Source organism: Lygodium microphyllum, chromosome 23 (assembly GCF_053477565.2).
Source record: "Lygodium microphyllum isolate KBCC chromosome 23, Lygodium_microphyllum_v1.1.10, whole genome shotgun sequence".
Lineage (NCBI taxonomy): Eukaryota > Viridiplantae > Streptophyta > Polypodiopsida > Schizaeales > Lygodiaceae > Lygodium > Lygodium microphyllum.
This window is the reverse complement of record NC_141157.1, coordinates 118,569,358-118,583,156: the sequence shown is the minus strand read 5'-3', so window position 1 is coordinate 118,583,156 and position 13,799 is coordinate 118,569,358. Positions and strand designations below refer to the sequence as shown.

The 13,799-nt window shown below is 40.4% G+C and overlaps 1 protein-coding gene across 4 annotated transcripts in view; it reads right to left on the bottom strand.

The window, feature by feature from the left end:
- The window catches only part of LOC148016664 (uncharacterized), a 124,287-nt gene that overhangs the window by 18,243 nt on the left and 92,245 nt on the right, over positions 1–13,799 (bottom strand). For all 4 annotated transcript variants that reach the window (XM_087663733.1, XM_087663734.1, XM_087663731.1 and 1 more), the window contains one exon: positions 13,136–13,179. In XM_087663733.1, coding sequence (XP_087519859.1) covers positions 13,136–13,179 — 44 coding nt within the window. The remainder of the gene's footprint in view (positions 1–13,135; positions 13,180–13,799) is intronic.

Genomic DNA, 13,799 nt, shown 5'->3' with positions numbered 1-13,799 from the left:
AAATTGTATCAAGCATATTTCTCTTTGCGTTTACAAATTTCCTAAATATAAAGAAAATATTCCCTTAGTATTTATAAACATAGGAAAATTCACTTTTTCTTAGTATTTAAAGCGAATTAGGACAATTAAAGTGGATGATTAAAAACGGTCGATTAGGAGTACTTCTTAGGAAAGAAAATTTCACTATTATTTTCAAGATCCAATAAATTCCCACAATTTAGGATAAACTCTAGATTCTTAATAAAGTCAAGCGACCAATCCTTGACAAGGGTTACAAACGAAAGATTACAAACAAAAACCAATGACAACTAAGGAAAAGACCGAAAGAAAAAAGGTTGATCGAAGTTTAAAGGGAGACTAAGAAAAGTCAGGTCCAAAGGGAAACTAGGGAAAACCCAAGAGTTAAAATAGAGCCAAATTGGGAAGGATTGCCTCTAAGTTAAGATCTTGCTTAATTGCCTCTCTACTTGTCAGGAATATTTCTTGAAGAAAATTACATGTACTTATAGCAATGCATAGAAGTTTAACTTGATGCACTTAGGAAATTCATTGAATAGTCAAAAATCCTGATACACTAAGTCTGCAATAGGATAAAAAGGAAAGCGCACTAGACCTCCCCCAAGGCTAGTTGCGGGTCCCTTTTTCAAGGGGAAATAAATTGCCACTTAGGAGAGTTTTGGATCAACCCTAATGGCAAGAGGTTGCTCTATAGGAGAACCCTAGGAAAAGAGGCTTTGGCCAGTAAACTCTTATAACTTTAGGAACCGTCCACCTTCCACGTGACTCAAGATGGATTTCTTGAGGCCTCGGTACTAGTGAGGGGTGTAAATCTTGGAGAAAAAAAGGCCTTTGTGCTATTCTTCTGTATGGGCGGAAGATGAACACTTGTATAAGAACTTTCTATTGAATAAAGAAGCTGTCTTCCAAAGGATTTGTTTTCATTGTTTATGTATTGTGATTTTAAATTACGTAAACGAACACTGTGATTAAACGCTTTAATTAAAGAAACTGATTTTATCTGTACAACTTAAATGTGGTAGGTAATTAGATAACTAAGACTACCCAATCAAGGGAAGTGGAAAGGCGTGATCCCTAGCAATCCACCTTAAGGCAAGGTGGTCTCGGTAAGCTGAGGGCTTCTCACAAATTCAATGCGTTAGTATAGGAAAAATTGACTCCTAGAACCAATTAGGACCTTGACTCCGTATCATTTTGGAGGAATGGAGTGAGACTTTGCCTTATGGGCAGAGGGGTCCATGTACTCATACTCCCCTCATTTCTCACTCTCTTTGAACCAAGTACGATACTAGTTAGCTTCAGTTTGAGCAATCTAGCACAAGCAGTTGCTTGAAGACTGACGCTGGTTAATCCCAAATAGGAGACCTTAACTTACCTAGAACTTAAATTCACGTCAATTCTCATGGGAAGGACCAAGACTTTCTATTGCGAAGTGGACTCAAGAAAGTCTAGGCAACAAACCCTGTGTTATTCAAAAGAGAGCCGAGTTGCACTGTTGAGAAATATTATCTCAATGGACCACTAAATCGTTCCGCTCAAGATGTCTCAAGCGGGTACATCACACGTGGTATCAAAGAGAAATAAAACTAACATATAGGAAGATTTTTTTGTAACCTTGTCAAAGAAATATTCGATGCAAGAATGATTCACCTCTAACAATTGGTGGAATCTCTTTCAAAATAATGAAGATTGGCCAAAATTGTCACTATTCCGAGCAATTTTAGCTCGGTGATGCATTCTCGTAATTTTGAGTAGCCAAATCACTTCATGAGGATCTTGGAGCATATGTATAATCCTTCGCCACTGTATAAAGAGCATCGGTGGACACAAAGCAGAGTCTATTGCTTCATCAAAGCCAATCGACTTGACTACCTTCAAAAAAACCTAAACAGAATCAAGTGGATGGAAGACCTAAAACTAGTCAAACTATTCATCTTCAAAGAATCACGCCTAATCCTCAGCATAGGCGGAGAGCAAATTTGCCAAAACCGTTATCTTTATGATCAAGTGCTCCTAATTCTCCTAGCCGAGCGCGCTTTCATTTCAGGGTACTCACACTGTCACAATTATTGTAAAGACAGTTTTCCAAATCCCTAAAAATATAAAATCCTAAAAATATTTGATGAACCTCCAAACTACAAAACCATTGATGTATCTGAATTTGACAATTAGAATTGTTGTAACCCAAAAGTCTTCCTAGCTTGATTCCAACTATCTATTTGATGTAATAAAGAAATCCAATTAGCCCTGTTGCAAACTGCGAATAATAAAAGAGTCTCAAATTTTTGCAAGATTGTGTATTTCATACTAACTGTATGCTATAAATTTAAAATTCGTGGGTTCAAGTGTTGAAAAAGACCTTACAGAGAGGCAAGTATTGTAAGCACTCAAGATGTGCAACTAATCCTGCAAATGTTAACAAAACCAAGGTATTGCGTGTTCCATGTTTATGCTTACCCCAACCGAAGTACAAGAGATAAAATTCCTTCTCAAGCAAATCAAACTACCCGAGTTTGATGGCAAAGGAAAGGATGTCAAGTTTGAAACGGAAATTTGGATCGAATCTATTGAGGATTACTTCGTTGTTGCAGGAACTGCTTCTCCAAATCAGGCAATGATAGCAAAACTGAAGGTGACGGGTGAAGCCCATCTTTGGTGGAAGCAATGGTGCATGGACCAAGGGGTTGGGAAAGTGACCATTACTTGGGACAAGCTGAAGGAAGTTGTACGCAGGCGATACCTTGCACTGGCCTATTGTACACTCAAAATGAAAGAATTTTTTTAGCTTAAAGCAATGTAGATTAACCTTGGAGGTCTACTAATCTACATTTGTATTCCTTTTGAAGTATGCCCCAACATGGATATCACCCAGCAAGGGTTAAAGTTTTGTCACACGCTAAACTCTTTCTTAGATACTCATCTCGAAGCCATGCATCCATTTGACCTACAAGATACATTAATTCGAGAAAGGCCCATTATACAAGAACTTCAATCGACATCCAAGAGTGGCAGAATTTGAGGACAAAGTTCTCCATATAAAGGGCCACCAGGATATGCCAAGAGGATTCTAGAACAATACCAAACCGGGGCAAAGGAAGAAGGCTAAGATAAGTGTAGTTGGAAACTTCCTACCTACATTAGGCAACAAAGAGTTAGCAAGATGTTTCCATTGCAATGAACCCAACCAGTTCAAAAGACAATGTCCAAAGTTCGGGCAACCCATCTGTGAAGGGCAATTTTATGGCCAAAATTAAGCAATTTCAACCACCAAATGGAAAGTTGCTAGAGTAACCTTCAAAGGAATGAATAAAGTAAAGAGTAGACATGGAAAAAACAACGGTAACACATGTGATATAGAGGGTACTCACACATAAGGGTATTTTCTAATAGGCCTTGAACACATGCGATATAGAGGGTTTAGGATTAGTGGTATTTCTATACACTAACACCACAAGGGTTACTTGGTTTTGACCTAGGCATTCACTGAAACACTGCAGGGTCACCACCAAGCAAGTGATGGTAGCTCATTGGGACAGAGGGTCCTCATATCACTCAGTGTTGACCCTCATGTGCACTTGAATAAAGTAAGGGTCATTGGCAAGTGAGAGAGGCTTCTCCCTACGCTTAAGGGTCCCTTGGTGTTGATCCTCATATGCACTTGAACATAGTGTGGGCCACCATCAAGCAAGCGAGGCTACTCCCTAGGCTAAAGAGCTCCCATACTTCTTAGTTTTGACATCTTTTCCACTTGAATGCAGTATGGGATACCACCTAGAAAGGGACAGCCCTCATTGGGGTGAAAGGCCCCAGCATCGCCTGGTGTTGACCCTCATGTGCACTTGAATGTAGTATGGGTCACCACCAAGCCCAAGAGGTTTCTCCCTAGGCTTGAGAGCTCCCACATTGCTTGGTTTTGACCCTCGTGTGCATTGAATGCAGTCTAGGGCACCACCAAGAAAGGGAGCCCCTCATTGGGTTGGTTGGTAAAGGGCATCGATTGGTGTTGACCCTCCATGGCACTTGAACGTAGTGTGGGCCACCACCGAGTTAAGAGGCTTCTCCCTAGACTTAAGAGCTCCCACATCTCTTGATTTTGACACTTGTATGCAATGAATGCCATATGGGTCACCATAAAGTGAGGGAGGCTCCTCACCAGGGCAGTGGCAAAGATTGTCTCTTGGTCTTGACCCTCATGTGCACTTGAATGTAGTATGGGTCACCACCAAGAAATGGAGGCTTCTCCTAGGCTTAAGAGCTTTAACCTTACTTGTTTTTGACCCTCGTGTGCACTAAGCACCATATGGGTCATCACTGAGTGAGGAAGGCCCCTTACTGCGATGACAAGCAAAGAGCATCATTTGGTGTTGACCCTTATATATAGTTGAATGTAGTATGGGTCACCACCAAGAAAGGGAGGCTTCTCCCTAGGCTTAAGAGCTTCCACATTGCTTGATTTTGACCCTCATATGCATTGAACATAGTATGGAACACCAGCAATCAAGGGAGGCCCCTCAGTTGGGTGGTGGGCAAAGAGCATCACTTGGTGTTGACCTTCATGTATACTTGAATGCACTATGGTTCACTACCAAGTGAAGGAGGCTTGTTTTAAAACTGTTTGTTTAGCTTGGAGAATCAATTATTTTTTTCTTTCAATTTTTTTGTTAGGCACAGGAAACAAGGTGGAGTTGGCGTTTGAGGATGACTTGGAGGAGACCTTGGATGAAAAGCTATGTATGTTCCTCTACAAAGCTAGTACTCATTCCCATGCTTCTGAGTTGTCACGCATATTCAAGTCATTGCTTCCTATAGTGAAAAAGTATTGGGATCCTTTGGGAACGTACGGGCTAAGCGCATGGAGAAATATTGAAGAACCACATCATCTAGCACGAGGACTGTTGATGCAAAGGAATATGTTCACCTGGATAAATTCATGACCAACAAAGTCACCAAGAGAAAGTTAGCTAACCATTAGTTCTTAGTAATCTAGACCCCAGCAAACCTACCAAAGGTAAAACCTTTAAAATTTTGATTGATTATGGAGGCACCTACTCAGTTATCTCACTGAAGTATGCAAAGTGGCTAGAAGTAAACACTAAACCTGCATCTAAATTATTAGTGGAATTGGCAAATGGAAAATAGGTAATTTCTATTCAACAGACTAGAAGAGTGGGTTTTAAGATAGAAGGCAATCTTTACAACATGGGATTCAGACTCATGAATTTAGGAGCTTACGAGTGCTTGTTAGGAATGCATTGGCTAATCCCCAATGACCCTCATATTCATTGCGAGAAAGGTCAAATCACATTCTTGGATCAAAAAGGAGAGTTAATAACCACTCAAGGGGAAGTTGGAAAGCAAAAACTTCTCAGATCATGAAAGGGTTGAGAAAAGGACTACCTATCTACCTAATCAAACTTAATAGGATTAAGTGAGGGAAGGAAGCCAATGAAGAACCATCGTGGCAAAAGAAATACGCAGATGTATTTGCCGAAGAGTTGACAGAACTTCCTTCACCAGAGAAGTTGATCGTGAGATTAAGCTAATACCAAGAGTTGTGCGAGTAGCAAAGCAACCCTATCATATGTCCATTCTAGAAGCCACTAAGTTGAAAGAACAACTCAAGCTACTTTTGGATCAAGGATACATCAAACCGAGTAATTCACTGTGAAGAGCATCGTTGCTGTTCCAAAAAAAGGACGGAACCCCTCGTCTTTGCATCAACTACCGTGGGCTAAACCAAGTGACAATCAAAAACAAATATCTAATCCCAAGGACAGATGAATTACCTGACCATGTTCAAGCTGCAAAGATTTTCTATAAATCGATCTACGATCAAGCTATTATAAGATAAGGATCAAAGAAGAAGACATTCCAAAAACTACATTTAATATAAGGTACGAACATTATAAATTCATTGTAATATCTTTTGGGTTAATCAATGCACCCACAACCTTTAATAGGCTGATGCAAGACATTTTTTAGCCCTATCTTGATGACTTTGTTCTTGTCTTCTTCGATGATATCCTAAGCTACTCAAAGAAGGATGAAGATCATGAATCACAACTCTGAGTTGTCCTTGAAACAATGAGGACGCACAAGCTCTATGCCAAGAAGAAGAAATGTACCTTCTCTAAAAGACAGATTGAGTATCTTGGATTTTTAGTCTCTGACAAAGGAATTGTGATAGATCCTTCCAAGGTTAAATATATATAGGAATGGGCACCCCCAACGATGATTAAAAAAGTCCAAAGTTTCCTGGCCTTGATAGGATGGTACAAGATTTTTATCAAGGATTATGCCTCGATTTCCACACCCTTGACTGACTTACTCAAGAAGCAAACTATCATTATATGGACTCCCATTGTACAGTCTAGCTTTGAGAAGCTTCAAAAGAGTTTGACCACACCTCCTACTTTAAAAATACCCAACTTGAACGAAGAATTTGAAGTTGTCACTGATGCAAGCTCACTCACATTAGGCTGTGTACTCATGCAAAAATGCCATCTGATGGCCTACTCTTCTAGGAAGCTGAAAATTCATGAGAAGAACTATGCTACCCATCATCTGGAGCTATTTGCTGTAATTTATGCTCTCAAACTATGGAGACTCTATTTGCTTGGCAGGAAGTTTACTTAGTCACCGACCATGAAAGTCTCGAATGGATCTTTACTCAACCCGATCTAAACATGAGGGAACAACAATGGATTGAAGTCTTGCAAGAGTATAACTTCAAGATTAAGTGCAGGCCAAATAAGGAGAATGCCATTGCAGATGCCCTAAGCCGCAAAGCATTTCTCAACACCCTTATCTCACAAGAACCCTCCAAGGCAAGATCTCTAACAACAATGGTGTCAATGCCTAGTAACCCAATCATAGAAATGGCTAAAGAGGAAGTCGCCAAGGACCCCAGGTACCAACAGATGATAAAAGAAATCCTATCCAAAGATACAAACCCTAAGTTTAAATTCAAGTATTTAGACTTCTCTACAAATGAAGGATTTATCCACTTCAAGAAGAGACTGCGCATTCCAAGAAGTCAAGACCTCAAGAAGAAGATACTTTGGGAAGCCCATGATTCTACTTTCTCAAGAAATTCGGGCTATACAAAGACTCTCAACACTATAAGAAGCTTCTTTCATCCCGAAAAGCTCAAAGGAGATGTGCTTAAGCATGTCACTAAATGCCTAAGCTACCAATGGATCAAAGCTGCGCACGTCAAGATGCCAGAAAAACTCCAACCACTTGACATCCCACAAATGAAGTGAGAATTTATTGCATGAATTTTGTAGTTGAATTACCGTGTGTCCAAGGAGGATACAATTCAATCCTAGTCATTGTGGATATGCTAACTAAGGATGCTCACCTTATGCCAATTAAAACTAACTACAAGGCTTCAGATATTACAAAAATCTTTGTGAAGAAATCCTTAGGCTACATGGATTGCCTAAAAAGATCATCAACGATCATGTTTCTCTATTCACTTCTCATTTTTGTGGAAGTTTATTTGAGGCCATCGGTACCCAACTTTGTTTCAACACCCCCTATCATCTTCAAACTAATGGGAAAACTAAGTGAGTCAACCAAGTCATCAAAGACATACTTAGGGTTTACTGTTGCAGGGAGCCTGAGCGATGGCTACAATACCTACCTTTGGTGAAGTGTGCTTACAATGCCTCCTATCATCAAAGCATCTAGATTACCCCATTCCAAGCTTTGTATGGACAAGAGTGCCTAACCCCACTAAACTTTTCAAACCCTACCTTAAAGGTAGAAGCTTCCTAGATCGACAAAAAGCATATGCTGAAATAGCAAGGCAAGAACAGATCTTCAAGAAAGTAGATATGGTTTTTATTCGTATTCGGCCTGAGAAGAGTTCCTTATCCTTGGGGCAATTCAAGAAGCGAAGCTCTAGATATTGTGGGCCATACAAGATTCTCAAATGTCTGGGACTCAATGCTTATAAGCTACAACTTCCTCAAACCTAAAAGTTCACAATGTATTTCATGTTAGCCTTCTAAAAGGTTGTGTACCCAATCCTAATCATGTTCTTAATGATCAACAAGTTGTAATGTCAAGCCAAGGAATCCTTGAGCTTCAACCTGATAATATACTTGATGTAAGATAGCATATCCTTACAAACGAGACCATTAGGGAATATCTTGTCCAATGCAAAGACTATGGTAAGGAGGATGCCATGTGGATGAACGAGGATACTCTATGTAAACAATATCCCCCGTTTCTTTTGTAATCAACCCTACACTTGCACTACTTTATAATGACTACTCTACCTTGTCCTTATAACCTTAAGCTTTGATGGTACAAGTAAGTAGCGTGGCAGAAGCATTAATAAGTCCTAACCAATAAGTACTATAATCTCCGTTTTGTTTGAATCAAATCCAAAGTTCTTTCGAGATGCAGGCATCTCGATTCCTCTAGGGGAAAGAGGATGTAATATTTTTCCCCCCTTTTTCCACATGATCTAGCATTAGTAGGGGCAGAGGGAAGGAGACTGAAATTCTAAGGTTAGAAGAAACTTAGTGAAAAAGAAAAGGAGAAAACAGTTCGAAAAACGAAATGCCGCCATTAACCATCATGTTCAGCCTGCTCGAGCGCAGCCACTTCCCCAAAGATTAGTAGCACAAAAGGCATGGGATACACGGGATGCACAGGCTTTGTCGTTGATTGCATTGGCAGTTCAACGGTCTATTATCCCTCACATTCAGTCTGCAGCTTCTTGACGAGAAGCTTGATTGACCTTGGAGTAGATGTTTGCTGGAAAGAATTAGACCCGCATCTCTTTTTTGAAGAAAGAGCCTAAAACAATGAAGATGGATGAGGGTGATCCTATGCAGGATCACCTGTATAAAATTCAGGACTTGCATGAGCAGCTTATGAATGTTGATGAGTATATACTCAGATGCACAGTAGTTACCTACTACATTAAATTCATCACTCCCCTTGTACCTGGCCTTTCATACAGCCTTGAACCTCGCCATGAGGATTGCTCCACAACCATTTACTTTTCTTCAACTGGTCAGTTTGCTCCTAGAGGAGAACCAGACATGAAAGACATTGGTGTGGATGTTATAGCCTCTGAGCAAGCTTTTATAGCACGACAAAAGGATAAGGGCAGCCAAGCAAAGAATGCTCCGCAAAGCTCTGGGACTTCAGCCACTTCACATGGTAATAAGAAACAAGGGGACATGCAAACCAAGAAAGGTAAGTGCTACTATTGCGAAAAGCCATGCCACTACATCAGTGAATGTAGAAAGTGCATAGCCAAGGAGAAGAAGAAGGAATCAGAGATGTTTAATTCCGATGCTCCTTCCACTGCTACTAAGTCAGCGTCCTTTGTTGTAGACAAGGGCTATTGTTTTTATACCTGCAATTATGGCTCTTCTTGGGCTAATAGAGCATTTAGCTCTACAAAGGATGCAGTTACATGGTTTTTTGACAATGGTGCATCTAGGCACATCACATCTCGCAAAGATTTGTTTATTTCTATTATTGCAGCCCCGGTTGGCAAGTCTGTACAGTGTGACAACAATCCATCATACCTTGTTAGAGGCATAGTTACCAGGAACGGGGAACGGGAATGGGAACGGGACCCCCTTGAACGGGGGAAACGCCCAAAGTTAGGGAACGGGAACGGAGGGAACGGCACATACATACATACATACATACATACATACATACATACATATATATATATATATATATATATATATATATATAGAGAGAGAGAGAGAGAGAGAATCAACACTTAAGTCTTAGAATCTAGAGAGAGATATCATATCAACCATAATTGGTGAACCTAGCAAGCGAAGATTGGAGCTCACATAAACTAGGTCACTCATCTTCATTGTACCAAGACGATTTCTTTTCTTTGAGTGAATGCAATTGAATGAGCTCCATAGTTGCTCTAAACAAGAAGAGCTAAATGTTTGGCTAAGAATACAAATAGCCAAACTCTACAACTCTAGAGCTTTCGTAGTTCTCCCACCATAAAGCAGCCCCAATATTTGTCTTGTCCTCTAGTGCATCCTCTGTACCAAACATCCCTAATGTTTGCCCGTACACAGAGAGCTGATTTTTAATTTTGTGTTGCATTTCACGGCTAGGATAAAGCCTGGCAAGCAATGTGTTCCAACCCTTGACCACCTCAAGGTTCTTTCTTGAATCTTTCCTTGAAACTTAGGATCAAGCACACATATGCTACAGCATGCATAGGAGAGTCATACTCATTCCATCTGCTGATGCATAACTCCTTGATCTACTCATACTTGTCCGCACTTGGTTCCAAACTCTCCAACCTCTCAATCATGCAATCCATACCTTCATAGATCTTTCCAATGCATGGATCCATACCATCTGCAAGCCTCAACATGTGCATAATAGGATCAACCATTTGGTTGGTGCGATTCACCTCATCCCAAAAATCTCTATCAGGAACATATGCATTGCATAACACAGCTGTAGCAGTGGTAGCCCCAGTCTAATTTTCATACTCATCACTAGCAAATAGCTCCCTAATTGCATCTTTGCAATAGTGCAATCGACCAAGCATAAGAAAGTTATATGCAAATCCTGTATCCGAGTATTTGAGAAGTTCTTTGTCACTTCTCTTGCGAAACTCAGCATGCAAGTACTGATGATTACATATAAATGTGATAATCTTGTTGTCTTTCGTAACAAGAGATGCAATCCATGGCAAGTCCCCAATATCCTTCAACAAGTTATTCAAGCAATGCACCATGCATGACTAAAGGTGATATGTAGATACATTGCCATTAAAATATTTCCTGCTGCCTTGTTTGAACGTTCACCATCTGCCACAAACTGCACTATATTTTCTCCCCCAACAGCCTGTACTACCTCGCACCACTCGAATGCCAATACATGGTCATCTATATAGGACATGCTTTTGAGGTTTTCCCCTTTGCCAGTATTACAACCATTGTCTCCATAGCATGATTGGAAGTTTATGATTCCTGATGATTTCGAGAAAAGGTCAGCTAACTAGATTTATCATCAAATGGTGGAGGCCAAGAGATCGGTCACAGGAAAGGCAAATAAATTATGGCATATTCGGGATAGCAAAAAGAAGTGGCAGGAAAGATTCATCCAGCTCTGGAAGTCTAAGGTTCCATATCAGGGTAAAGTGTTCATGTGGAGGCTATTTATTGGGGGTCTTCCAACTGGCGATGTACTGCATGGCCGCAAGATCTCTGCTGGTTGTGTATTTTGCACTACATGTGATGAAATAGTGCTTCATCTCTTTGTCTCTTGCCCTGTTGCTAGAAAAATTTGGAGTTTTGTTTCCCGTGTGTGGTCCGCGGCAACTTAGCACTGGATATCAATTCGTTCGTGGATTATGGGAAAGGTGACTTCTTCGTCCTCTTTGCACTCAATTTTTTCTTGCCTTTTCCATTTCCTTAGATGGACAGCCCTGTGGCATATATGGCGTACTCCGAATGCCTTCATTTTTGATTCAGTATCGGGTATCCATGTTCATGTGGCCCGTGTTCGTGGTTTAGTGTTATGGCAGATCTCCTCTATGGTCTCAACTGATCTGGTTCTTCCTGACATTGCTACTCCCTAGCTGGATATTGTTCGCTCCACTCCAGCTGTCCTTTCTAAGTGACATTTCTGCGTTAGAGTTGTGGTAGACTTTCAATTGTATTTTTTCTTTGCTGACCTGATGATCTGAAGTAAATATTTTCTACTTAATTCAATTAGCTTCACGAAAAAAAAAACAACCTACATGGTTGCAAGCAAGCGAGAGTTATGATTGAGGCTATGACGGAAGGAGTTCCACTAGATTGGTGAACGAATATATGTACTTCTGAGACTTGAATTGGTCTCTGCTGTAGCTGGGACATTCTTCTAGCAGTTACTGCGACTAGCAAAGACAAGACATTCACTTTTATGGTTGAGGAGGATGGTAGCCACCAGCGAGAAGACCTTGACCAGAGACAGCATTCATTGGATGCTCCAAACAAAGGATCATAGTAGTAGCACACTTCAAGAGGAAGTGGCACATTGACCTAGACCCAACCACCTGTCTTGTAGATGGATGGAGACATTGGGCTTATCAGTGGAGGCCTCTACAGAGATTATAGTGGGATCTAGAAGAGTGGGTGGGGTGTGGAGGGAACATTCCTTGATAGACCATATTACATGGCCTTTTCTGGCAACACTACTAGGCTGGGGAGGAGGATGCAGATGAGTAGGATCAGAGCACAGCCAAAAAACGTCCCCCATTGGCACAGCGAGGGAATCTCAGATGAGTTTTTATAAAACTTTCAGAGAAGGCTACATAACAGCTTCAAGCTTAGGAAGATATCTCTCTTCCTATGACTTGTAGCTCACAAAAGCTTAGCAGTTGGCACTTGGTTTGATATGGAAGGCATGCAACCATGTTCTTGATCTGGACTGTGAGATGCAACCATGTTATTGACCTTCAGGATGTATCCACAGCAGAGATTCAATCAAGGATTTGGATAGAGATGGTTCATATTCTCCGCGGGAGATGGGAGAGAATGCAGGGCAGCTCTAAGAGGATGAGGAAGAGAAGAGAGGCTTTCCTGCAGACCTGGGACTCTAGCACTTCTTCCATACTGCCCCTTGGATGGTTTGGCTTTATAGTCCACCCGATTGGTTGTTCATGCAACCACTGTGTTTGTGATGTACTCGGCTACGCTTTATAGAGTTCCTTGTACTTGTATTTTACCTCAGGTTTTTTCACCAAGATGTTATTAATAGAACTTTCTTTCCAGGGGGAAAAAATGTAAACAGTAAAAGGCACTGAAATACTGCCCCCCCAAACTGGGTGCCCTAAAGGAGCAAATGAATACATATAAGAGACAAAAGGTAGTTGACTGGGAGGAGGGAACGAAAATAGTCATCATGGGGGCTGCTAATATAACCAGATTATTATGATTGAAGTAAATAACCATTGCAATCTCAAACATTCTCTTTCAACTATGCTAAAGTTTCCAAAAGGAAATCCTTTTTGCACTTTCCACATTAATAAAGCCACAATAAAGAACAAGCTTTGCAATCTCAACTATTCCATTTCCAATCATCAAAAATGCCAAATGAAAGTTCATAGCACCTGGAATCAATCATGACCACAAGTGCATCATCTGGTCTCCAAATCTGAAATAAAAGAACCTTCAATTTGGTATGTTGACAAAAACCTAAGAAAACGATAACAAGTATGCTGGTAAAAATCAACAGAACGTTCACAAACAAATAGAAGAAAATCTATTAAGTTGTTGCTTGAGATCCTACTAGATCTTAAAGAGTTTGCCAATGTTTCCAAATATTCCACCCTAACTCTTTTGCTGCAATTATCTACCGGAAATGGATGAAGATGATCCAAGGGCTTCTTTGAGACCTCTGAAACTTCGAGTTTACCTGGTAGTATTTTTTGTTTCTGGTTTCTTCAACATATCAGATATGGTATTTTATCAGTATTGTAAGATCTTTGTTTTTTCCCATAGGTTTTATGACCTTTAAGAACATTATGTGACATTTTTTCATACTGTCTTCCCTTGCTTCCCTTTCATTTAGAGCTACTCTGGTTGAAATCCAGATTCCTCATGCCAGAAAAAAAGAAGCCTTGCATACTAGAAGCCTGTGAGGACATGGGTTAGTACAGTGACAAACTATTTGCTTCTTGAAAGTTGACAGGCAGCCCGAATGAATATTTAAGAATGCAAGCAACTTGGTTGATACATACAGCAGTGAAGAGCAAGAGTACACACACAATTGAA